General features: G+C 39.8%; 1 protein-coding gene and 1 long non-coding RNA gene across 4 annotated transcripts in view; one reads left to right on the forward strand and one right to left on the reverse strand.

Moving 5' to 3' along the window:
* LOC138171930 (uncharacterized) overlaps positions 1–25,281 on the forward strand; it is a 615,043-nt gene that overhangs the window by 175,127 nt on the left and 414,635 nt on the right. The gene's annotated exons all lie outside the window — the stretch shown is intronic.
* FERRY3 (FERRY endosomal RAB5 effector complex subunit 3) overlaps positions 16,959–25,281 on the reverse strand; it is a 49,796-nt gene continuing 41,473 nt past the window's right edge. For 2 of the 3 annotated variants that reach the window (XM_069101476.1, XM_069101475.1), the window contains exons 12-14: positions 20,720–20,777; positions 19,378–19,445; positions 16,959–18,388 (exon numbers count right to left, since the gene is read on the reverse strand). In XM_069101476.1, coding sequence (XP_068957577.1) covers positions 18,296–18,388; positions 19,378–19,445; positions 20,720–20,777 — 219 coding nt within the window. In that variant the 3' untranslated portion in view covers positions 16,959–18,295. The remainder of the gene's footprint in view (positions 18,389–19,377; positions 19,446–20,719; positions 20,778–25,281) is intronic. The other variant, XM_069101477.1, reaches the window with a different exon arrangement.

Raw genomic sequence — 25,281 nt, forward strand, 5'->3', positions numbered from 1 at the left:
CTTCCTTCCTTCTTCTCCTTCTCTGCACATAGCAGATGCTCAGTCCACAACACTGATTTGCTCATATCCTGGCATGAGCCCTAGCAGAAACTCATAAGATGAGGTAGCTAAAAAGTACTTTAACCAACTCATTTTTCAGAGAAGGCAGCTAGCAGCTGGCTAAGCAACTTGCTAAGATTACACAAGTATGCAATGGCAGAGTCAGGTCTAGAATCCTGCCTTTTATGTTAAGACCCTTTCCATTACAATATGTCTCAGACTCCTTAAGGTAGGTTAAAGAGATTGAACATTCTTGAACCTTAATTTTACCTCAAATATACTTTACCTCTTGAATTGAATATTAAATTCTAATGCCTCAGTTAACTTATCTGTGAAACAGAGAGCATCTACCATTCTTAATGACTGAGAGGTTCTGAATATAGCCAACAAGGGCTCAAGACCATCAGTAGCATTATTAACAATACCAGAGCCAACAACTGACATTGGTTTACAAAACACTTTTCTCACAACAATGCTGTAAAGTGAGGAAACTGAAGCTCTGGGAGGTTGTGACTTTCCCATGATCAATCAGCTGGGAAATGTCAGTGGAGACTCAGTGCAAGTGTCCTACTTTCCAGTCTAACCGTCATTCTTCCCGTAATGCCATACAATTGTACTTATCATTTCAATGTGATTTCTGGCACCTACATTTGTTACTTGTAGGTAAAACAGTTATTGTGATCACCATGGATGGTGTTCCCTGTTGTTGGTGTCTTTTGACCAGAAGAATTTGTCCCTTGCTTGTTAAAAATGGTAGAGCCCCCTCCTTCAGGAAAGGTTTCACACTTTAAAAAAAAAATCAATTTTCTTTTAAGTTTGGAATTCTCTCCCTCTCACCTTCTTTCTTTCTCACTAAGGAAGCCAGAACAAAAATATCTTTAACAAATATGTATAGTCAAAGCAAAATAAATTCTTGCATTAGCCATATCCAAAAAAATTCACATATATGTCTTAATATGTACTTTGTGTTCATTACTTTAAAATCTGGAGTTTGGTAGCATGATTCATCATGAATTCTCTGGAAGATTCTTATACTTTCTTGATGTCTCATGGAATCATTAGCTTTCATTTGGCCAATTTCAGTTTTCAATGAGCTACTATTATTATTTTTTAATAGAATTTTGTACTTTTGTTTTTATCATTTGGCTAATTCTGATTTTTAAGGAATTATTTTCTTTAATAATGTTTTGTACTTCTTTTACCAAATTTAATTCTTTTTTTTTTTTTTTTTTTGCTTTTTGGAGGGCAATTGGTGTTAAGTTACTTGCCCAAGGTCACATGGCTAGTTTTTGTATTAAGTGTCTGAGCCCAGATTTGAACTCAGGTCCTTCTGATTCCTGGGTCAGTGCTCTATTCACTGCACCACCTAGCCACCCCCCAAATTTTTTCTTTTAAATCTCTTTAACACTTCTAAGAATTCTTGTTGGGCTTGTGTCCAGACTACATTTTTCTTTCAGGCTCTGCTTGTAGATGTTTTCAAGTTACAGTATTCTTCTGTGCTTGTGTCTTGAGCTTCTCTGACACTGTAGCAGCCCCTTATGGTCAGGTTCTTTTTTGTTTATTTCTTTGTTCATTCTTCTAGGCTACTTCTTGACTTTTGACATGATGTTGTTGGTGGCCTGAGCTTTTGTCCTTTTATGTCTGTCTGCTGCCTGAACAACTCAGTCTGGGAGACTGCAAGTTTTCAGTGCTTCCAAAGTGCTGTAATACAGGGATGGTCTGTTCACTGCCCTCTTGGTTTAAGCTCTGCAAGTGGGGTCTGTTGGCTTATATCTAGTTGAGTTTCAATACACTTCTGCTGGACTCAATTGTTGTAACCCACTGGGAGGTTCTGTAGGCTCGGAGTGACTGAACTGCTGGTTCCCCTTTGGTCTTGATCTCTTGCACTGGTTATTCCATTGGAGGCTTATGTGTTGGGCTAAAGGTCAGAACCAAGTCACTGCTCTGCTCCAGAGCTCAGACCCCCCACAGTTGAGTTTCCAGAACTTGTTCCTTGCTCTGTACTCAACTCAGCCCCCACTAGCTCACAACAGCTCCTCTCCACTCTGGATCTGTTACCTAGAACAGAATAATGGGTGAGAGCTGCCAGATGGCACCTATTTTTGCATCCAGCTCTAGTTTAGGGGCCCCTTGGGACCTCTTTAGGCAGCTGAGACTGAACACCAAAGCAGAAAGCACCTGGGATTTTATTTATTAGCTGTGTGGCCCTGGGCAAGTCAGTTAAATAGAGTTACATAGTTAGTAAAAAAAAAAAAAGTCCAGATGCTTTAAGTCTCAGTTCTCTTTATAGAACCCAGGCATTGAAATGCTCCCCCACCATCACTGCCACTGTGCTATACTCCTGGACATCTCCTACCCCAATGTCTGCAGACCTCTCTGTCTGTCTCCTTAAGCTGCCTTGGGCTGGAAAAACAACTCACCATGACCTTTTCTCTTCTTTCCTGATTAGAATTCAGTCTGGTATGTTTTCTAGGTTGTTGAAGAGGAGGTGTTCCAGTTGAACTAGACAAAAATGCTTCTTCCTCTCAGTTGACATCTTTACTCTCATGCTTTCTTAAAGCATCTCCAAGAGACTAAAAGCCCCCTGAATAAGAAAAGCAGGAAGGGACATAAAGATACAGTGAGGGTTGTGACCAAACCCAGATCCCTTACACCAAATGAAAATGATGACAAATGGGTAAAGGAAGGTAAAAGGCAAACAGCCAAGACAAGAGGGGAGAGGAAAGAAAGCTCAAAGGAAAAGCCTTTCAGACAACTAACAGATAGGACTGAGAAATGAGCACGTGAAATACAGGGGCATCAGTCCAATGAATATAAACTCCAATAAAGACCTAAAAGGCATACTTATAAAAATTTATGGATGATATGAAACTGGGAGAGCCAATACATTTGATTACATAATTAAGATACAAAAAGATCTTTACAGAGTAGAGCAAGACTATGTCTAATAAGATATGAAAGAAATCAATGTAAAGTTTTACTTTTAGGTTTAAAAGTCCACTGTGAGAAGTATACCTAGGGGTTTTAACAGTCTACAGACTCAATGTCAGGTCAGATAGCAGAAAAGAAAACTAATTCAATCCTATAATAAGGGATGAGGGAGGAAGCTGTTCTTTAGAACTTTGGGGGGGGCAACTAGGTGCTGCAGTGAGGGGCAGCTAGGGGATGCAGTGAATAAAGCACCAGATTTATTTAAATTCAGGAGAATCTGAGTTCAAATCCAGCCTCAGACACTTGACATATTTACTAGCTGTGTGACCTTGGGCAAGTCACTTAACCCCAATTGCCCTGACTCTCCCCTCCAAAAAAGCAAAAAAAAAAAGAACTGTGGCTTAAACCACATCTGGAAGGCTATGTTTGGTCTGGGTACCATATTTGATGAAATGCCCTAATAATTTAGACCATGTCCAGAGAAGAATGACCAGAATGATTATATTGGAAATCATGCTATACGAGGATTGTTTGAAGGAACCAGGAAGCCTAGAGAAGACCTTAGTAGACATATAATTAAAGTTCTTAAATATTTGAAGTGATGGAACAGGAAAGAAGATGTGGGCTTGATTGTTTTGGTTCTAGAAGGCACTACTAGTAACAATTAATGAAAGTTAGAGGGAGGTACATTTGGATTCAATATAAAGAAAAAATTTTCAACCAATTAGGGCTTTCTAACAATGGAATCGATTGCTTCAGTAGGTAATGGGCTTCCTATCATTGGAGGTGGGGAAGGAGATATTATTTTACAAATAACAATGATATGAAAATCACTTCATTGATTATAATACAACTTGACTAATGTTTAATTTGAAGGTATTTGTAGAACCTATATCAGATTACATGCTGCCATTGCATGCCACCATGGGGGAGAGAGGAGGTAGGGAGGAGGACATGGGAGGGGGAGAAAATTTGGAACTCAAGGGATTGTGGAACTGAATGTTGTAAACTAAAAGTAAAAACATAAATAAATATTTTTTAAATGAATACAGCAAAGCAAAAGTGAAAGAACAGCATGTCAAGGATAGAATTCTGTAGTGCTCCATTAGAGACTTCTATTAAAAATGATAGCCATTAACCACAAATCTCTGCATCCAGTTATTCAACAAGGCCATATAACCATTTGTTGGGGATATCATAAAGGGAACTCAATGATTCAAGTAGTTTGGACCAGGGGACCATGGAAGTTCCTTCTAAGCTCTCTGGTTTTGTGAGGTATTATCTCCCCACATAAACTAACTCTGAAGGCAGAGCCCCTCCACTTTTGTCCCCTAGCACAGGGTAAGCAACATAAGGAGGTACCCAAGAAGCACACATAGATTGACTGCTGTCCCAGTAAGTTTTCTTCAGGGTTTTAAAAATTGATTTGTTTGTTTTTTAACACTTGCCTACATCAACGCAAGAATATGAGAGGAGATGGTCTATACTCTGCCCTGATCAGACCATGCCTGTAGTATTGTGTTCAATTGTGGGCACCACATTTTAGAAGGGACATTGACAAGCTGGCATATATCCAGAGGAGGGTGCCCAGAATGATGATAGGACTTGAAACCACACCACACAAGAATCAGTTAACAACAGGAGCAGCTAGGTGGCTCAGTGAGTAAGAGCACCGGCCCGAGTTGGGATGACCTGGGATCCAATCCGGGCTCAGATACTTAGCACCACACCCAGAAATAACTGGCCATGTAACCTTGAGCAAGTTACTTAACTCCGATTGCTTAAAAAAAAAAAGAATCAGTTAACAAGAGGAGGCTGGAGAGAATATGATAGCCATCTTCAAGTGTGTGAAAGATTGCTGTGTGGAAGACAGATATGAGTTATTTTGCTTTGTCCTAGAGGGCAGAACCAAGGCCAACAGGTTTAAGTTCTAAGAAGGCAGAGTTTTGGCTCTATAGAAGGATGGATTTCCTAACAAATAAAGCTGTCCAATAATGGAAGGGTTAGCCTCAGGAAACAATGAGTTGGGTGTTCAAAGGAAAAATAGATGACATTTTACTTCAAAGCTTGCACACTACTTCAAATATCTTCCTTAGTTGAGCCTCACCAGACAGACAAGGAAGTTCAGGCTCAGAGAGATTAAGCAACTTGCTATGGTCACAGTGGAAAATATGAGAGGTAAAATTTGAACTCTGGTTTGCTTGGCTCCAAGTCTAACATTCTCTCCACAATGGGTATTGACTTCTTATGTCCCATTCAACTCTGAGGTCCCAGTGTCCTTTGGTTGCAATAAGGTTAAATTACCTGAATGAAAGTATCATAGCTGGAACATTTGATTTTCTATTTCCATTCAGATTCTCACTGGCTCATGGCCTGCTCAACAACATATTCCTAAGTACATGAAAATTGATAATATGGAGCCGTTGATTAATTAATAAGCATTTATTAAGCACTTGTTATGTGTCAGGCATCATGTAAAACACTGGAGATAAAAAAGGCCAAAAACCAATCCTGGCCCTCAAGAATCCTATAATTTAATGTAGGAGACAAAAAAAACATATCGAAACAGGCTATACACAGGATAAGTGGGAATAATTAACAGAAGACATTAGAATTGAGAGGGTTTGGGAAAGAAATCCCATAAAAGATAGGATTTTAGTTGGGACTTCAAGGTCAATAGTCAGCTGGGAGGTCAGTAGCTATACCAGAGTGGGGAAAGGCATAGGGAACAGTCAAAGAAAATTCCTAGAGATGGAGTGTCTTGTTGGTGGAACAGCCAGGAAGCTGGCAGTACAGGAATGAAGTGTGGCATGGAGTTAGGCATAAGAAGACTGGAAAGGCTAGTTTATAAAGGGTTTTGAATGCCAAGCATATAATTTTATATTTGATCCTGGAGTTGATGAGGAGCCACTGGAGTTTAGTGAAGTGTGTGTGTGTGTGTGTGTGTGTGTGTGTGTGTGTGTGACATGGTTGGACCCTCGATTTAGAAAATCACTTTGGCAGCTGAAAGGAGAATGAATTGAAGTGGGGAGATACTTGAGGCTGGCTGACCCACTAGCAGGCTATTGCAATAGTCCAAGCATGAGGTATGAGATCCTGCCACTAGAGTATCAGCAGGGTAAAGAAGAACAGGGGACTTACTTGAGAGATACTTCAAAATTAACATTTTATTATTGATTAATATGATTTTTTTTTTGCCTTTTGGAGGGCAGCTAGAGTTAAGTGACTTCCCCAAGGTCACACCGCTAGTAAGTGTGTCAAGTGTCTGAGGCCTGATTTGAACTCAGGTCCTCCTGACTCCAGGGCCAGAGCTCTATTCACTGTGCCACCTAACCGCCTCTTACATCTTGATAAGTCTTGGCAGCAGATTTGATATGGGAGAGCAAGAGATGGTGGAAAATTAAGTATGACTTCTAAGTCGTAAGCCAGAGGAACTGGGAGGATAGAAGATAATGAGTTCATTTTAGACAAGATGAGTTCAGGACACCTTCTGGGCTCTCAGTTTGAGATTTCTGTAGATTTTTTTTTTTTTGCTTTTTAGATGGGGGAAGGCAGGGCAATTGGGGTTAAGTGACTTGCCCAAAGTCACATGGCTAGTGAATGTTAAGTGTCTGAGGCTGGATTTGAACTCAGGTCCTCCTGACTCCAGGGCCGGTGTTCTATTCACTGCACCACCTAGCTGCTCCCAGTTTGAGATTTCTGAAAGGCAGTTGGAAATGGGAGATTGGTGGGGCAGGGGGAGAAGGAAAATAGATTTAAGAATCATAAACATAGAGATGGTTATTAAATTCATGGGACCTGATGAGATCACTAAGTGAAGTAGCATAGAGGGAGAAGCGAAAAGGGCCCAGAACAGAACCCTGTGGAACACTCATGGTTAGAGGATGTAATCTGGATGAGGATCCTATGAAGGAAACTGAAAAGGAGTGGTTAGATAGGTATGAGGAGAACCAGGAGAGAGTGGTGTCCTGAAAATCTAGAGAGGAGAGACTGGTCAACAATGTCAAGGGCTGCAAGGAGGTTGAAGAGAATGCGGACTGAGAAAAGGCCTCTGGACTTGGCAATAGTTCATTAGTAACTTTGGAGAGACCAGTTTCAATGGAATGATAAAGTCAGAAGCCACATTGTAAGGGGTTAAGAAGAAGTGAGAGGCGAGAGAGTGGAGGCACCTATTATTGATAGCCTTTTTGAATTGTTTAACTATGAGGAGCTGAAGAGATATAGGGCAATAGAGGGGATGGAAGGATAGAGTGAGGGTTTTATTTTTCAGGATGGGGGAGATATGGGTGTTTTTCTAGACAGTAGTGAATGAGTCAATAGACAAAAAGAGATTGCAAATAAATAATAAAGTGGCCGTAACAGAGAACATGATCTATTGGAGGAGACAGGAAGGAACTGGATCAACTGGACAGGTAGAGTGAGATTTGGAAAATCCCTTAATCTTGGGATGGGAACTGATGCAAAGGGAAGTAATTAGAGCCAGGAAAACATTCTACACAATGACTACAGCATGTAGAAGGAAACGGAAAGAACCATTACCATGAAAGAGTCAGAATCACATCTGCCATAGTTGCTGTGGTTGTGATCGTCACATAATTTTCATATCCTTGATCATAAGTCTTTAAATTCCTGGTTCTAGTTTGGACTTTTACCTCATTCATGACCTCCACAAACTATAGCACCCCTTCTTCCTTTCTGTAACGTAGCTCTTTGAGTCATACAACTTTGATTTCACACTTCCCAGAACTAATTTGATTGTATGTGCCTTTTAATGAGTTTTTCTTTACAACTTCTTCAGCGTCTGTTGTTGTTCGGTCATGTCCGACTCTTTGGGATTTTCTTGGCAAAGATACTGCAATGGTTTGGAACTTCCTTCTCTAGCTCATTTTACAAATGAGGAAACTGAGACAAACAGGGTTAGGTGACTTGCCCAGAGTCACACAGCTAATAAGTGCTTGAGACCAGATTTGAACTCACAAAGATGAGTCTTCCTGACTTCAGGCCTGGCATTCTATCCACTGTGCCACCTAGTTACCTTCTTTATCCTGTATATGTGGTAAAACAGAATTCTCCCTTCATTTGCCTTTATGCCCATAGGAAATTCAAGTTTGTTAATTTGTCCAAATGCTCCCAAATATTCTTTGATCTATTCTTCAGCTATATTTTGGGTTTAATTCACCCACAAATATTTGAATTGGGGGAGAGGTGATTGTTTCCATTTAAAGCATATCAGCACTATCCAGTTTGTGTACTTTCAAAATTCCAGGACCTCATCAACATTGGCAGCATCTTTGAAAAGCACAAAGCTAAACTGCCTCAGTCTTCTAGTACCTGGATCTATTTTAACTTAAACTACCTCTCCAAAATGAGGCAGGCATTCAGTCGGATCTCCCATAGTCTTATCACAACTCCACCAGTACAAATTTCACAATCACTCTGCTGGCTCTTGGTCTTGGTGATTTTGAACCCCTTCTGGGGTCCCAATTTAGGAACCTAGAGAACTTTTCCATATTTCTGTATGTCCTCTGTGGTTGTACGGGCTGTCAGATAGGGGCAAGTGGTAGGGAGATGGAGTCACAAAGGTAACAAGTAACACATTGTGGGGGGAGGGGTAGATTTAAAATGAAGGGGGAAAGAACCAAGTAGGTACTGTTAAAATGCTTTCCTATCACAGAAGGGACCTTATTGGACAGATGAGGAGTTGAAGCTTAGAAAGATTGTGATTTGACAAGTCACATACCTAATGTCAGCCAGGATTGGAAGGCAGGTGAACTCCTAGTCCAGTGCTCTCTCTGGGAGGTGTATCATATACTACTATGATGCCCCACAAAGACACTTATACACTATCTTCTGTATTCTCTAGCTGAGCAGAGTGGTTCCCTAAGCGCCAAAACCAATGCATATAATGGGGAAGCAACTAGGTTCACTAGTTACTCAAGGACAGCAGTACCACTCAAACACTAAGCCTTAGCCTCATCACTTGTCCCAGGGCTCTCCTTTTTTCTTTTCCAAAACACACACACACACACACACACACACACCACACACACAATCTGGGAACGCATGTATGCCCTCATTTTTCCTTTGCTTTAGAGGCATACCTCATTTTATTGCGCTTTGCTTTATTGCACTTCACAGATTGATTTTTGGGGACAAATTGAAGGTTTGTGGCAAACCTGCATTGGGCAAATCTAATGGCACCATTTTTTCCCCATAGCATGTGCTCATATCATGTCTCTGTGTCACATTCTAGTATTTCTTGCAATATTGAAACTGCCATTTTTGTTATATCTGTTATGGTGCTCTTTTACGCTACTATTGTAATTGTTTTAGGGCATCACAAACTGTGCTCATATAAGATGGTGAACTTAATTGATAAATGTGTGTTCTGACTGCTTCACTGCCCAGGTGTTCCCCATCTCTCTCCCTCTCCTCAGGCTTCCCTATTCCCCAAGACATAACAATACTGAAGAATCTTACATAAACTTAGTTGATAAAGCAGTGACAGGGTTTGAGAGGATTGACTCTGATTCTGAAAGAGGTTCTATGGTGAGTAAAATGCTGCCAAATAGTATTGCATATTACAGAGAAATTTTTCATGAAATGAAGTTTATTAAAATGGAAAATTTCATTGTTATTTTAAGTTTATTTATTTTATTTTAAATTGCCATAACCATCCCAATCTTCAGCAACCACCCCCCTGATTAGTCAGCAGCCATCAAGACCAAGGCAAGACCCTCCACTAGCAAAAAGATTACAACTTGCTGAAGAATTGCAGATGGTTAGCATTTTTTAGCAGTATTTTTAAATTAAGGTATGTACATTTTTTAGACATAATACTATTGCACACTTAATAGAACACAGTATAAACATAATTTTTATATGCACTAGGGAAACCAAAAAATTCGTGAGACTCACTTTATTGTAATATCTGCTTTATTACAGTGGTCTGGAACCAAACTCACAATATCTCTGAGATATTTGTATGTTTTTTTCTTCATGGGACAATTGTCTGGCATCCAACAGAAGTGACACAAACCACACATCTTAGGCCATCTAGAATATTAGCTTCCTCACTCTAGAGATATGCCAGTTCTTGAGTAAGCTGAGGTGGCTTTATTGTAAAAGTTTCTTGTTTTTCCTTGATGTTGAACCCAGAGCAACCATACTAGACTGCCTTGGGGCAACGAGAACCATACCTCTGGCTCCTTGCAATGGTTGTGTAATCCCTTGCTTGGTCTGGCATTTAGAAGAATGGGGGAGGGAGAGGGAAGAGGTAATAGATATATAAGATCTCAGTGCAATGTCCCTTCTTGGTACATGCCATTTTCCAAGAGTATTTTGAAGGCCTTGGGGACTGTGCTGTCATCTATCCAAGGAATGCAGCACTGCTTATACAAATAGAAAACTTCATGCCCACTGAGTCATTCTCCTTTTAATGTTCAGAGCTCACTAGGAACCCAAAAAAGGAACTAGTCTGTTTGAGCTGTCTCAACTTTTATGGTAAGTTTGTCCATCGCTGTGTCCCTTCACCCTATTCCTGTCCCTAAGCCTTCTAAGATTCCCCATAAGCCTAAAATACTTTATGTGAATTGAACTTGCCAAGACCTCTCCTTTCCAGGAATTCAAGCAGCACCTGACGATCCATCTCATTCTATGGAATCTTTCCAGATAACCTGGGAAATGATCGTTTCTCTTATTATTTCAACCTTTTAAAAAAGGAATCTCCTTTACTATACAATGTGAATATTTTTCTTCAAATAGTTAAGTATTTGCTCAAGGCTTTATTATTTATTCTTAAGCTAGTGTTCATATCAGTGTTATCCTATTTAGGAATCCTTAAGGGATGTGACTGGAGCTATTTAGGGTCTGTATTCTGCCTGGTTATAACACTATGTGCGAATTTTAGGTGCTTATAGAAGGTCTTCGAATGGTGAGAGTGGTATCTGGGAAGCACATTATTATATGGCACTGGTTTGCCGAAGAGTTTCATAAATCAGCCCTTGGTGAAATGACCAAATTCATCTTCTGCAGGACAGGGCCATGCACAGATAATCCTCACTTTTTGAAAATTTGACTTTACATAAAGAATTCTGAAAAATAAATCTGCATTCCAAAATAACCCCACCCATGTTAACTTCATTGTACTGTACTGTGCTGTCTCAGCTCCTGCCCCTTGATTTAGGGCTTGATGACCTATCAGCCCCCCACCTAGACCCTCCTCTAAAATAAAATCCTGTCAAGTGAAAGCAGAAGAACAGAGGGCTGGAGTGACAGGAGAGGAGAACTTTGCCCCCTCTGCAAATCTGCCCTGCCTTGTCTGTGTCCCTGTCCAGCTCTCACTTTGACTTCTCCCCTTTCTTTTTTTTTTTAAAGCAATTGGGGTTAATTAACTTGCTCAAGGTTACACGGCCAGGTGTTTCTGGGTGGGTGTAAGTGTCTGAGCCCGGATTCTATCCCCCGGTCATCCCGACACTGGGGCCGGTGTCTTACTCACTGTGCCACCTGGCCGCCCTTCCCCCTTCTTCCTTTCCATTTGGCCAGGCCCCCATGTGGCTCCAATGTGTTCCTCCTCCTCCTCTCACTTCTCAGTCCCTGGCCCCCATATGTCCTTGAACCATTTGCCAGCCCTTTGTAATGGCAAGCAAACGAGTACTTAGCATCTTGTTTCAGCTGAGCCTTGCCCTTCATTTTATCAAGTCTTTGTTAGGAAACAGAACTTGTGAAACCCACAGTGGGAGGAATTTGCTGATGCAACAGTAAGGGACAGAACAGGGAGGAGCTAATGAACATATATAAGGAGAATCCCAAGCTGAGAGAGAGCAGAACTGAGAAGGGGAACAGTTGTGGAGGCCAGGCACTCTGTCTGTTCTGTTGTGTTTGTGATACTTTATACAGAAGTCCTGGGACCTTACTGGAAGCCCTGAAAGAGGATTTTTTTTTGTCTGAGGAGGGTTTGAGAGGTCCTAAGACTATACTGACAATTTTTGTTGAGTTCTCAGACCTTATTTGTGGGTCTGCATTGATTTCACAGGCAGATAGTGAATTGATGATGATGCCGGCAATGTGCGTGAATGTTGTTTTGGCTCTGTTAAACTTTGTCTTCCCAGAAATAGAAACAGCAAAGGACTTGAGGTGGACTGGATACTGTGGGCTTCAATAATAGAATGGGAACTGGATGAGGAGCTGGACAAGGAGCTGAGAGCTGCTTGCCAGTGAATCCAGGGAGCTGGATCCATGGAAGAAGAACCATGGAATTTGGGAGCCAGCCTTGAGTTAAGGTGAAATTGAGAAGATCATGATTTACTATGACCTAGGGTTGGGAGAACTTTGTACTCTGTACCTCTTACCTCTTAAGGATGATTGAGTTAAGAATGATTGGAAACTAATCTCTAATTAAGAAGGAAGAAGACTTTTTGATGGAAAGAGTAAGACAATGTGACCTAGGGGTGGAGAACTTTGATCTTTGTACTTTGTGTCCCTTAAGGAGGCTTGCTCTTTAAGAATGATTGAGTTAAGGACTTTTTGAATGATATCTTTTGTTTAAAACTATGTGGCCACTGGTGAAAACTATGTGGCCACTTTAGTGATAAGTTGTTATGTTATAACATTGTGAATGCTGTACTTGGGTTTCTGTGAATGTTTTGCTTTAATTTACTGCTGCATAGAGAGTTCACTATACTATGTGATCAGAACCTTGAAGTTGTTCACAGCAGCAGTCCTCTGTAAAGCCTGGCTTTACACCCTTCTCTCCATGGGCCAGTAGTTACCTTCCTGCCTCCCTCCCTCCCTTCCCCATGTCTAAAGTAAATTTGCATTACATAAAAATCACTTTATGTAGATGTCTGCAGAACTGTCCATTTGCGTAAGTTTGGAGAATTGAGTTCTCCTACACTCTAGGTATCTGCCTTTATGCTTCAGGTTCCTCATATACATAAGTAAAACAATCATTGAATAGGAGACATGTACTTATGAATAACCATGGAAGAAGATAATAAAAAATTTGAAGTATTCTAACAGCCATTACAAGAGCATATTCAAAAAATAACTTACTATTTCTTGAAATCAGGATAATTGTGTGTATATCTACCCAAGCACCAAATACAGTATACTTCTTGTCTTTTACACCTGGTTACACTTCAGTGGGAGAAATACACTCTGAAATCGTCTTCAATGATAATGATGCTCTTGCTTGTCCTTAGTTTTTGAAGACACCAATGACATCATGGGTGATGTCTTGACTTGGGTGTGAACTGGATTTAAGTGAGGCAGTTGCACAAGGTCATCATCAGTCTTGCCTTCTTTTCCAGAGTTATTCAAGTTCAGTGGTGTTGCAGCAAGCACCCCAGTGTCCCCAGGGTGCCTGCTCACACAGGTTCTTGGATCTGCTTTGTTAAAGGAAAGCAACTCAAAATGGGTTAACAAGCTTACTTTAATCAGTCAGACATATATCGTTTACCTTGTTCAGGAGAAAAGGTCAGCACCCTGAACCTCAAAGTATACAGGCATAATTATCAAGACAGAAACATCAAGTAGACAGATTTCCAAACTGTCCAACCATTACATCCATACCCAGTCAACATCTGGGTTTCCACATTCTGGGTTTTTCAAAGCCGGGGGACTCTCAACAACGGCTTCCCAGAATTCAGATCAAATCACAGAATACTTCTCAAAGTGAGTCCCAAAACAAAGCTACACATCAGGGCTTATATAGCATTCTCCTGGCTCAGAGAATGTAACAACCTTATTGACTCACTGACCAATCAAGAAGTATCTACTGAAAAACAAGCCTCCCACCCCAGGCTTCAGGTGCACATTAGCCTAGGGGCAGGGAAGATCTTCAAAATTTACATTCTTATTACAAGTGGCAAGACCAAAAATCGGGACAACTGGTAATGGCCTAGGATGTAGTGGATGACCTTGGTGTCTTTGATATATGACCAAGCTCTAAATGCTCCACAAGTGCCTGCTTCAGCCACTGTCATGACCATTGGAACAAATTGTTCTCATCCACCCATTCCTCCTGTGAAAATCTTCACCTTTTGGGGGTGGATATGCCCCTAACTCACTAACAGGTCTGGGGCTGGGGAGGGGTATAGTCACTACACATGCTACAGCTTCTTGGAGCTACAGGTGAGAGTTGGGTGAATCAGGTGGATACCAAAGGTATAGATGAACAGCCCTGAAAAGGGCTCAGTGAGCCCTCCCACCAGAGCTCCAACAGCCCATAGACCCCAATAATGATAGCTAGCATTTATATAAACACTTCAAGGGTTTTGTTTTTGTGGGGTTTTTTTTTTTTTGCTTTTTGGAGGGCAATTGGGGTTAAGTGACTTGCCCAAGGTCACATGGCTAGTTTTTGTGTCAAGTGTCTGAGGCCAGGTTTGAACTGAGGTCCTCCTGACTCCAGGGCTGGTGCTCTATTCACTGTGCCACCTAGACACCCCATAACTCTTCAAGGTTTGCAAAGTACTTAACCTATTTCACTTGGCCAATCAATCAATAAACATTTGTTATGTGCCAGGCACTGTGCTAAGCACTAGGGACATAAAAAGAGGCACAAGACAGTCCCTGACCTCAAGGAGCTTACAATATAATGGGGAAGACAATGTGCAAACAAATATAAACAAAGCATGCTATTGATCAAGAGTGTTCAATGTGCTCACTTCTTTTGGTGCTTACATCACAGATGTGGTGAATTAACTTGGGAGGCAGCTGAAAAAGCTACAGTTGGCACCCAGAGGAGATAGCAGGAAAGGACACAGAAAGCAACAGAACAGAGAAAGAAGTAGCAAAGGCAGAAGCAGAAAGGAGGATCAAGTAGTACGTAGAAAAGGAGAAAGCAGAAGGCTGTATACAAGGTGTAAAATGCAATAGGAGAAGAAAAGGGAGTAGGCAGAAGGACAATAAAAACATGGAAAAGCAAAATTAAATCATATTACAAATATAGTGACCTGTTTGCCACAAGGTTGCTAAGCACAACAATTCTACTGGGGAATTACTGTTTTAGGATTTAAATTAAGCTGTCAAATAAGCATAATTTTCTAGCCTACCAGATACACTAAGTAAGGATTAGTCTCAAAACTTAGTTCCCTTCAGTATGCTACACTCCTGAAACCTTGGAAATGCTCTGCAGGTCTTCTGGACAGCTCTGGGCCCCAACAACCCTGGGCCCTGCTTGTGTTTACTTCGAGGTGGAACTTCAGGATGCACTCTATTCCCCCTTCCCCTCAGTTTAACATGGTGAAGCCCATTTGGGGGAATGATGCCTTTGGGATACCACATGGCTGCCTAGAGCCTAGGTAGGCCATGCAAGAGAGTCAGAATGTTCTAATCAGCTTTCTTTATCTGTGGAATTCTTCCTACCCATTAAAATTCTTCATGGATTTATTCCCCAGTGGATAGCATACTCCTCACCTGCTTATTCTCCCCTTCTAGTCATGTTGAATATTCCAACCTCTGTAGTCCAATCCCTCATTCATATCTACTTCAACCCTAACACCATCCCCATATTCTGTGCATCATTTCCACTGTGCCCTCTGGAATGCCTGTTCTGTAATCAACAAGCTGCCTTTCATTTTATATTTCTTCTTCTCTTCATGTTCCTTCCATCTTCTGGCAGTCACTGAGAACTGGTTTGCACTAGATGATGCTACCTCTGTGGCCATTCATTACAATACTGGTTATACCCTCCCTCCTACCTGATACCCACTCCTCATTGGTCCTGGTTTGGAAATACTCCTTACTCTCTGCTGCCACTTCTAGATTCTTCCTTTAATGTCATCACTCAGCAACCCTTCTTTCTTTGCGGTTCACTCAGGATCCTAGTGGCTTGTTATAAACCCAGGACATTCTCCTTTCTTTCTTAATGAATTCAGTGCCCGCCTCAAAATATTCCTTTCTACCCAACTCCTGTCCACAAACTAAAGGGCTTCAATATATTTGATGTTCTCTCAAATTCCCTAACTTTTCTGTTCCTCAATCTACTCAACACCCATGGCTCACTCTTTTACTCTACCTCAGCTACGCAAAGTGATGGCCATACCTTTCATCTTGCCATCACCTAGAAGTATTCTAGAACTCCAGAATTCCTTTATACAACTGTCATCTTTTACCATTTCACTTCTTCCTATGCCTTATTCCCTCCTCAGTCTATCTTTTATGCTCACCTCCAATTCTTCCATCTCTCCAGTTTCCTAGGACATCATTCTTGCTCTGTCTACAAACTTTTTAAATATCAACCTCTTACAGAACCATTTTAACTCCATACTGCAATTTTTCCCTAGCTCCTGTGTTCTATGCCCCTCAAACTTTGCTAAACTCCAATCTTGCCTCTTTTCTTCTTCTATACTATTTTGCCTACCTTATCAGTTCCCATGGGTTATCATTCCTGTACATAGGAATTCCAGATCTATATATGCAGCTCTAGTCTCTCTAAAAGTTCAATCCCATAGCACCAATTACATATTGGACAAATTCCCACCAGATACCATGTAAGCACTGAAATCTCAATGTGTCCAACAAAGAATGCATCTTTTCCCCCAAGCCCATTTCTCTTTTTAACTTCCCTATTATCATTAAGGTTCACCACCATCCTCCCAATCACCCAGGTTTACAACTTTTGTGTCATCCTTGACCTCTCTCTCTCATTCATCCTACTCATCCAATCAGTTGTTGAATCTTCATGATTCTCATACAGCTATCATGCTAGTTCAGGGCCTTATCACCTCTTACCTGGTTACTGCAGGTAACCTAACTGGTCTTCCTGCATCAGGAAGAACTAGAAATGTTATCTTCTGATACAGCCAATATGAGAACTTATTTTGTTTAGCTATGCACGTTTCTTAGAAGGGTTTTGCTTTTAATTTCTTTTTCCAGTGGGGGAGGCAGGAGAAGGGTAAGTTGGTGATAGAATTACCAATTTTTTTAAAAAAGGAACTCATTGAAGCATTTTTTAAATACACAGAACAGAAAGGATATGGGACATATAGCTTTGAAAGTTAACATGTTTATTATTTACTTAAAAAGAAAACCAAGGTGTACATGAAAGGTTTACAATTTCACATATAATCCTTTTTTTTTTCCTAAGATCTACTTTGAATATGGAAATGTTCATTTTATTTCATGTTGAAATTTAAAATTAAAAAAAAAAACATTGGTCTCCTTGCCTCGTCTTTTTCCCACTCTAATCTACCTTCCACACAGTCACAAAAGTGCTTTTCCTTCAGTCTCAGGATGACCAAGTCTACCACTACCTCAATAAAAATCCCATAACTTCAGGGGCTCCCTCTCATCTAGGAAATCAAACAGGAACTCTTCAGTCTGGCATTTGGAGTCTTCTCAGCTTGATCCCTTTCTTCTTTTCTGCCCTCAGCACACATTATTCCCCGACATCCAGCCATGATGCTCTATCTCCCATACCAGACTTTGCAGTGGCCGTGCTCTGTGCCCAGAGTGCTCTCCCTGCTCACCTCTATGCCCAGATTCCTTCAAGCCTTAGCTTATGTGCTGCATACCTGCAAGAGGCTCCCAGTCACCTCAACTACTATTCCCTTCCTTTTTAAGGTGACCTCGTACCTACTCGATATATTTTTGCATATATCTCTCTATGTACATGTTATCTCCCCAAGAGGATGTGACTTCCTTGATGGAAGGGGCTGTTTCACTTGTGTTTTTGTATCTGGATCACTTAGTAGAGTGTCCAAACATAGCAGGTGATTACAAATAAATGTTTGCTGATAAAATGAAATAGCAGGCTATCATTTCTATCAAGAATTTTCACACACTCTCCTTGCTGCTTATATTTCAATTTATTTTCATTTTTGCTTGTATAAAGGGTATTTCATAAGCCTACAAGGCTTATGACTGATATTTAAATGCTTCATTGTTTTACCAAGAGGAAAAGATCTAATTAGTATCTAATATAACTAAGATCTTTACAAGGTGACAAAATATTATATCCTATCTCCCCCTGCTTCCCCCCCGCCAAAAAAGATGCAGCTAGCTTCCTACATGAAGTGTCCATTTGTAACAAATAAAAATTTTCAACTGATGAAAGCAAAATGTGGTGTATATATTTAGTCTACTTATAATGACTGGTATCCTTAAGAAGAGATTTTTAAATGTCAATGTATGAAATAAAGACTCAACACTGGTTCATGCAGCAAATGACCAACTGGCAAGCTTAACAGCGCACACCTTACAATGTGACTTACACGGCAGTGCAGTTACACTCTCATAACCTAAGCCTTGAGATAATTCCAGTGTTGCCTCAATCATGGAACATTTAATAACCCACTTTCACAAGTTGCTGGCCAAGAAGAGCTTAATGCTTAGATGTCAATGTGAGCGTGGATGACACTCGGAAGATCTGTGGGAGCATGTTACTCAACTGGTAGAACATTTCTTCAGAAATACTCTGTAAAAGATAAGGGAAAAGCCTTCACATCTGTTACATGACCATAACTTTAAAAACTAAACCACTGAGTAATTTGACATTTGTGAAACTTTCTGTCTAAGCTAAATAATTTAGATAATTATCTTTCAATGATGGCTTAAGAATATGCTCAGATATTTAACTGTTCGAAAATAAATGTTTTGATATTTACTATCAATACGTATGGTACTGTAAGGTATCATAAGGTACATGAGCAGTATCAGGCCTAAATATGTGCCAAAGTCTAGAGAGAAAACTAGAATGGAAAACCATACACAATAGACATAAGAAGTGATACAAAGTGAAATAAGCAGAACCAGGAAAACAATACATGTGGTGACGATGAATAAATGGCAAAAAGAAAAAACCTGAAACTGAACACTGTATCAATAATAATAACCAAGCCTGTCCAAGAAAAGATGAAAAACTGCACCTCCTTCCCCCTTCTTTCCAGAGGTGGGAGACCATGAGAATGGAATGTTGTGTAATCTGTAAGATTTAGGTGACATGCTGATGAATTTTGTTGAACTGCTCCCCTTCCCCCCCTTTTTGAGGGGGGAAAGCAAGGCAATTGTTGTTAAGTGACTTGCCCAATGTTATACAGCTATTAAGTGTCTGAGGCCGATTTGAACTCAGTCCCTCCTGACTCCAAGGTCAGTGCTCTATTCATTGTACCACCTAGCTGCCCCCCCCCCCTTCTTTTAAAAATCTTTATTACAAGGAAAGATGAGCTGAGCAGGAGAGAAGGTAGATATTTGGAAATGAAGCTATAAAAACAAAATATGCCAAGAAAAATTAAGAATTTTTTTGAAAGAAAAAATTAAGTGTGAAACTTGATTCTGGATTTCCTTACATCATTTTTCTGCATTCGAATGCTCCTTCTATTAAAGAAATGGGAGCTGTTAAGAGTGTGCCTGGTTGATGTAGAGTGTGTTTTATTAGAGTCACAGACTGAGATTAGGGTCACACACCTGTGGCACCAGGAACTGCACAGTCCTAGAAATTCCTCCATCCCATGAAGCCATCTCCATCATGAAACCTGACAATGAGACGAGTGGAAGCTTAGTCTTTCATGTCCTGTGGGGGAAGACATGTTTCGAGATCTCTTTGGGAGGCATGCTCCCTCCTCAGCTTTCTGGGCAGCCATCTGCCTGATGCAGTCCAAGGCTCAGAGACAGACACTTTCTTGGTTCCCCCGTTCCTCGTGTCTTTCTGATGCAGCACTAGGTAAGTACCATTCTGACAATATACTCTCTTCCTTTGTTTTCCCTCAACTATGGTAAAGCTTTATAACAATGTTCCCCAAACTGGGTTCTATGAAACCATGATGTTTCATGACACACAAATAGGATTTACAGGAGAAAACTGCAATACTTGCAATAGTTTTCACTTTAAAACATTAACCAATATATGTATAAAAACACTATGTGCTGAAATTTTTCAGTATGAAAATAGGCTTAATTTTCTTAATTTAACTCCAAAGTTTACCCAGTTCTTTTTTTTAAATTATTTTTTATTTTTATTTTAAAATTTATTTAGTTTTAGTTTATAACATTTGGTTCCACAATCCTGTGAGTTCCAAATTTTTTCCACATCCCTGTCCTCCCCCATTTCTCCCCATAGAGGTATGCATTCTAACATAGGTTCTACAAATACCTTCTACCCAGTCCTTCTTGACTTCAGAAATACTAAATACCCTTAGGTCCCCTGAACCAGCAATTACCACTACTGTCAACACATTTCAAACCCCAAAGTATCTGTGGCCAACTTCATTTAAGAAATGCTCTTCTCAAAAACTGCTACTAAAGATGTCCCAAGAGCTAATTTAATGATCTGTGGTTGAGTATGCTAAGTGAATGTTCAAGTGATATGTGATGTCATAGAAAGTGCTCTGAACTAGAAGTGAAAAGAGCTGAGTCCAATTCTAGCTCCACCACTTATTAGCAATCCTGGACGTTTCTGAGACTCAATCCCTCATCTCTAAGAAGGGAATAACATTATGTGTCTTGCCAGGTAAATACAAATGTAAGGTGATTTATCATGATCAATATTCATAATAATAAAAGGCAGAGGAGGACAAGAATCAGGGAAAGGTGCAAAGAACATATCAGAGAAAAGCTACAGAAGCTGTCATACTTTATGACTAGCAAAGGGAGAAGGTAGTCCTTCCTAAAATGTTTGCAAGCTAGGCCACACATACTAGATTGTGACTGAAGCTTTCAACACTCAACACTCTTTTTGGGTTGGTCTATTCACCAACAATTTATAAAGACTAATCGTTGGCTATGTGGACCTTCTTTATGAAATACTAACCTTTTACACATTTAAATACAAGTTCTGCTCTCCTTAAGCACCATGGTATAGTCATTTCCTGAAAACAAAACAAACAAAAATACAAAGTTCATCAGTAGCATTTATTATTTTCCTACTGCTGTGCTTTGCTTTTACATTATATTCATTTTCAAGCATAACCTTCCCCTTGTCTACTTACCAATGAACTTTCCCTTGTAACAAAGATCAAAGGAGAAAAAAACCCATCTCAGCAAAAACCAATCAATATATTTGACAGTTCTGTTCAATATTCACCATGATCTATCAAAAATTAAATCGACACGTGACTATCCCTTTGTAGATCATCCCAGAATGTTTTTCCTTGTCACCCACCATGCACTGATATCCTATTTCTGTTGTGCTGGTATGAGGTGCTGTAGCATGCAAGAGGCCTTCAGGCTCCAAGCTTGTCCCCCTGTCTCTTTGCTTTTGGGTACTCAAAGATCAGGTCACCTACAGGAAAGCATGGCTAAGGCTTCCTCACTTCTTCACTTGCTGTTCATCAACATCTTAGTAATATATAAGGGGCTTATCATAAAGTACTACTGGGACACAAACAGTTAAAGAAGGGGGAAAGAAGTAGAATACAGTCAAAGAGGTTAATAATTTCATTTCCAAAGATTCTTCTGTTTAATTCTGATCCTTCATCACTACAGGATACCTGACCACTCTCTTTAGCTCACTAAAACTTTTTCTCAGTCTATATAGACCTAGAACAACTCTGTGTCTACTCCAGGAATCTACCTCCCCAAACCCCAGCATGAGGCTAAGCAGGGGCTTCTTTCCTGCTGCCTCCAAATCCAGTTGCCTTGTAGACACTGCATCTTTGATTTTCTGGGCAAGGTTTAAGCGAGCCTGCCTTGCCATCACACATTTCTAGGAAGATATTCCTTGTCCTTGGGTTTCAGAACACAGGTGACCCAGTTCCATTAGAAGCAGCTCTAATTCTCACTTGGCACTTCTCTCTGATCTGCCTGGTCCCTTGAAGAAGATTCTACAAGATGGATTTTCCTGGCAGGTCAGGCCAGAGTCCACCTTTTCCCCTTCCCCTTTTCTCCAACCCTGAGCCTCACCCCATGGTTGCTTTTCCCCAGACTAACTTGCTCTCTCAGTCTGAGCCTGAACTCCTAAGCAAGTGTATCTATCTCTAGCTTCTGACACTGGTCAAACTAGGGGGACAGATAAACCCCAGGATCAAAAGGATTATCTGTGCCACTAATCTATCATATTGCTTGGATAATTAAGACTGGATAGTTTAGAATTTCTTCAAAGGCCAGAATTATTTCATGTAAATACTTTCACTAGCCTCTTCTTTTAGTTCTACTTGGCAATAAAAAGGATCCTACTGAATGTCTTCAAATGCCTTTTCTGGATAATTCCTTTAATGGTCTCCCCACCTCATCCTTCAATATTTTTTCCCCCTTCTTTCATATATGTTGAAAATTGAATGTCATTTAATTCTCAAATTGAGAGTTACTTTGATACCTTGGAAAATCCATGGTTTTATTGATATGAATACTTATTCCACCTAAACAGATCCTAGACCCTTTTTACAGAGGGCCTAAAATACTTCCAGGATCTACCCAACTTTCTCATGGTTTTTATCTTACATTTTTAGTGTTTCAGGGTACCAAGGTACCCCCTTAATTTCAAGTTAACTAACTATTCTAATTTAACCTCTAACAAATACTTCATATGTAGCATGCATAATTTAAGAGGCATTATACATTTTCCGTAAGTATACAATTTACCACCTACACATAATATAGAGTCCCAAAAGTTTAAAGCTTAAAGCTTTATTAGCCTAAAACTACACTAAGACTTTTGGGACACACTGTATATAATACCTCTAAATAAGTTGCATACACTGAAAGTTAAAGATGTGAAATTACAATAGTATAGTGTTCCAAGGCAAATCAGTTTTGCCTGAGGGAATACTATATCGCCCAAAGAAATAACTGTGGAGCTTTCAAAGGAGTTACTGTGTACAAGTTTTACCAATGTTAAGAAGATGCCATAATAAGGAGGCAAAAAGTGTCCAAAAACCACTAAGGCCAGCAAACACCTGATCTCCTTGACAGGCAAAGACTTGTGGTAATATAGGGCAAGTTCAAGATAGGATATAAACTCATTTGCAAAACCTCTGAGAGGAGGATGGTTTAAGATCATAGGCTAGATTGATTAATAAAACAGCTGAGAGTGGTGGAGGAAAATGAGTCTGCAGAAAGCTTCATGTGACACCCAAATAACTCAGGCCATTCCAAAAGTATATATAGCTGAAACTGGAAGGACAACAAACGTATCTATTAATATTCCTATAACAAATTATTTTAATCATCAATGATACTACATTTAGACTGAAGCCTTAGAGCTATTTGAGGAAACAGAATTGGCACTAAAAGATTATCAAGACAGGAAGAATAGCTGGACCAGACAGAAGACATGCAGAAGTAATCCGTGCTGGATTTGTCAGTATTGAAAAATCAATTTTCAAGAGGGGAAGATATTCCAGGACAGGAGAAAAAAAAAAGGATATAATTACCCTAAAGAGGTAATTTAAAGGTAATTATTAACTAAACCCATGTCTACTTCCTAATCTCTAGAAAAGTTTTATGAGAAAGATAATGCAAGAAGAATCTTTGATGAAAATACAAAAAGAGAAGTGGGCAGACTTTTATAATTCTTTATGACATATCATATCTTCAGTCATACAATTAACTGAAAGTTGTAGAGAATATCAAGAAAGTATTTGACTTGGTAGGAAAAAGAAACCCAACTAGCCCTAATGGATGCCCTCTTAGAAAATGTCCTATTATGTATGTTAAGCATTACAGAATCACAGCATAACAGAGTTGGAAGGAACCTCAGAGCTCTCCTAGTCCCACCTATACCTGAAACGGAATTTCCTCTGACCAAATAAGTGATCCTTCAGCCTTTGAAGAACACTAATGAAAGAGAATGTGCTACCTCTCAATGCAACACACCTAAGTTTTTTCTTGCATCAAGTCTGAATATGCTTTCTTTGAAAATTTCACCCATTGGTTCCAGTTATATCCTCTGCACCCAGCAGAAAAAAAGTTTAATCCCTTTCCAGATGACAATTCTTCAATACTAGAAGACATGTATCATGTTCCCCTAAGTCTTCTCTTCTTTAGGCTATGCAGCTCCAGGTCCTTCAAGCAATCTTCATGTGGCATGATCTCAAGGTTCTCCATTATTCTTGCTGTTCTCCTATGTATGGGAGCTCTCTAGCTTAGGATGTTTTTCAAGAAACGTGGTACCCGCAACTGAAATGTGATGCTCCAGGGCAGATTACAAAGGTATTACTGCCTCCATAGCTCAGTACATTGCACCTCTCTCTTTACAAACATTTAAAATATTTTTATTGATGAATTTGTTTCTGAGTCTCTTTCCCCTCCTCAACTCAGATATTGTTTGTAATCAAAATTTTAAGAGGACAAGTAGTTTAGCAAAAATAACCCATCAAATGTGTCTAACAGTAATAAACAATATAATACCACCAAAGCAATTAAAGGGAGAGTTACATTTTCTGAACTCTTCTCTTGGACTGGGTCCAAGGTCATTACAATTACACAATATTCAGTTTCCGGTCCCCCTCTCCCTCGCCTCTTAGACTGTTTAATAACTATGTGTAATGTTCTTCTGCTTCTGCTTCTTTCTCCCTTTGTCAGTTTATATAAATCTTCTCATGATTTTCCGAGTTCTTTGTACTTGTTTCTTTGTTGTTGTTGAGCCATTCAGTCATGTCTGACTCTTCATGACCCTGTGGCCCATAACCTGCATGTCCATGGTGTTTTCTTGGCAAAGATACTAGAGTGATTTGTGATTTCCTTTTCTAGTGGATTACCTTTTATTAGAAATCTCCACTATGACCTGTCTGTCTTGGGTAGCCCTGCATGGCATGGCTCATAATTTCACTGAACTACATAAGCCCCTCTGCCATGACAAGGCAGTGATCCAGGAGGGCTGTTGTTTCTTATGACATAGTTATATTCCATTACGTTTATGCATGACAATTTGTTTAGTCATTCCTCAATTTATAAGCAGTTACTTTGTTTCTAGTTCTTTGCTACCACAAAAACTGCTCCTATAAATATTTTGGTTTACATAAGGCTTTTCTTACTGCAGCTCTAATGAAACAGACTGAGATTGCATTAATTTTTTTTTGTTGCCATAGCATACTACTGATTTATATATAAAGCTTACAGTACACTAAAACTCCTAGAACTTATTCTTTCTTCTTTTTAAAAAATTTATTTCAATATATTTCCTTAAAATGAGGTTAAATTTTTGATAACATTTATCTTTATATCACCTTTATTTATTTTTTTTCTTTTTGGAGGGCAACTGGGGTTAAGTGACTTGCCCAAAGTTACATAGCTAGTTTTTGTGTTAAGTATCTGAGGCCGGATTTGAACTCAGGCCCTCCTGACTCCAGGGCCGGTGCTCTATTCACTGTGCCATCTAGCTGCCCCTATCACCTTCATTTCTAAATATATTTTCCCCCATTCCTCTACTGACTC

This window comes from Petaurus breviceps, unplaced genomic scaffold, assembly GCF_028583685.1.
Source record: "Petaurus breviceps papuanus isolate PSGF00001 unplaced genomic scaffold, PetGlider_PUasm1.0 470, whole genome shotgun sequence".
Classification (NCBI taxonomy): Eukaryota; Metazoa; Chordata; class Mammalia; order Diprotodontia; family Petauridae; genus Petaurus; species Petaurus breviceps.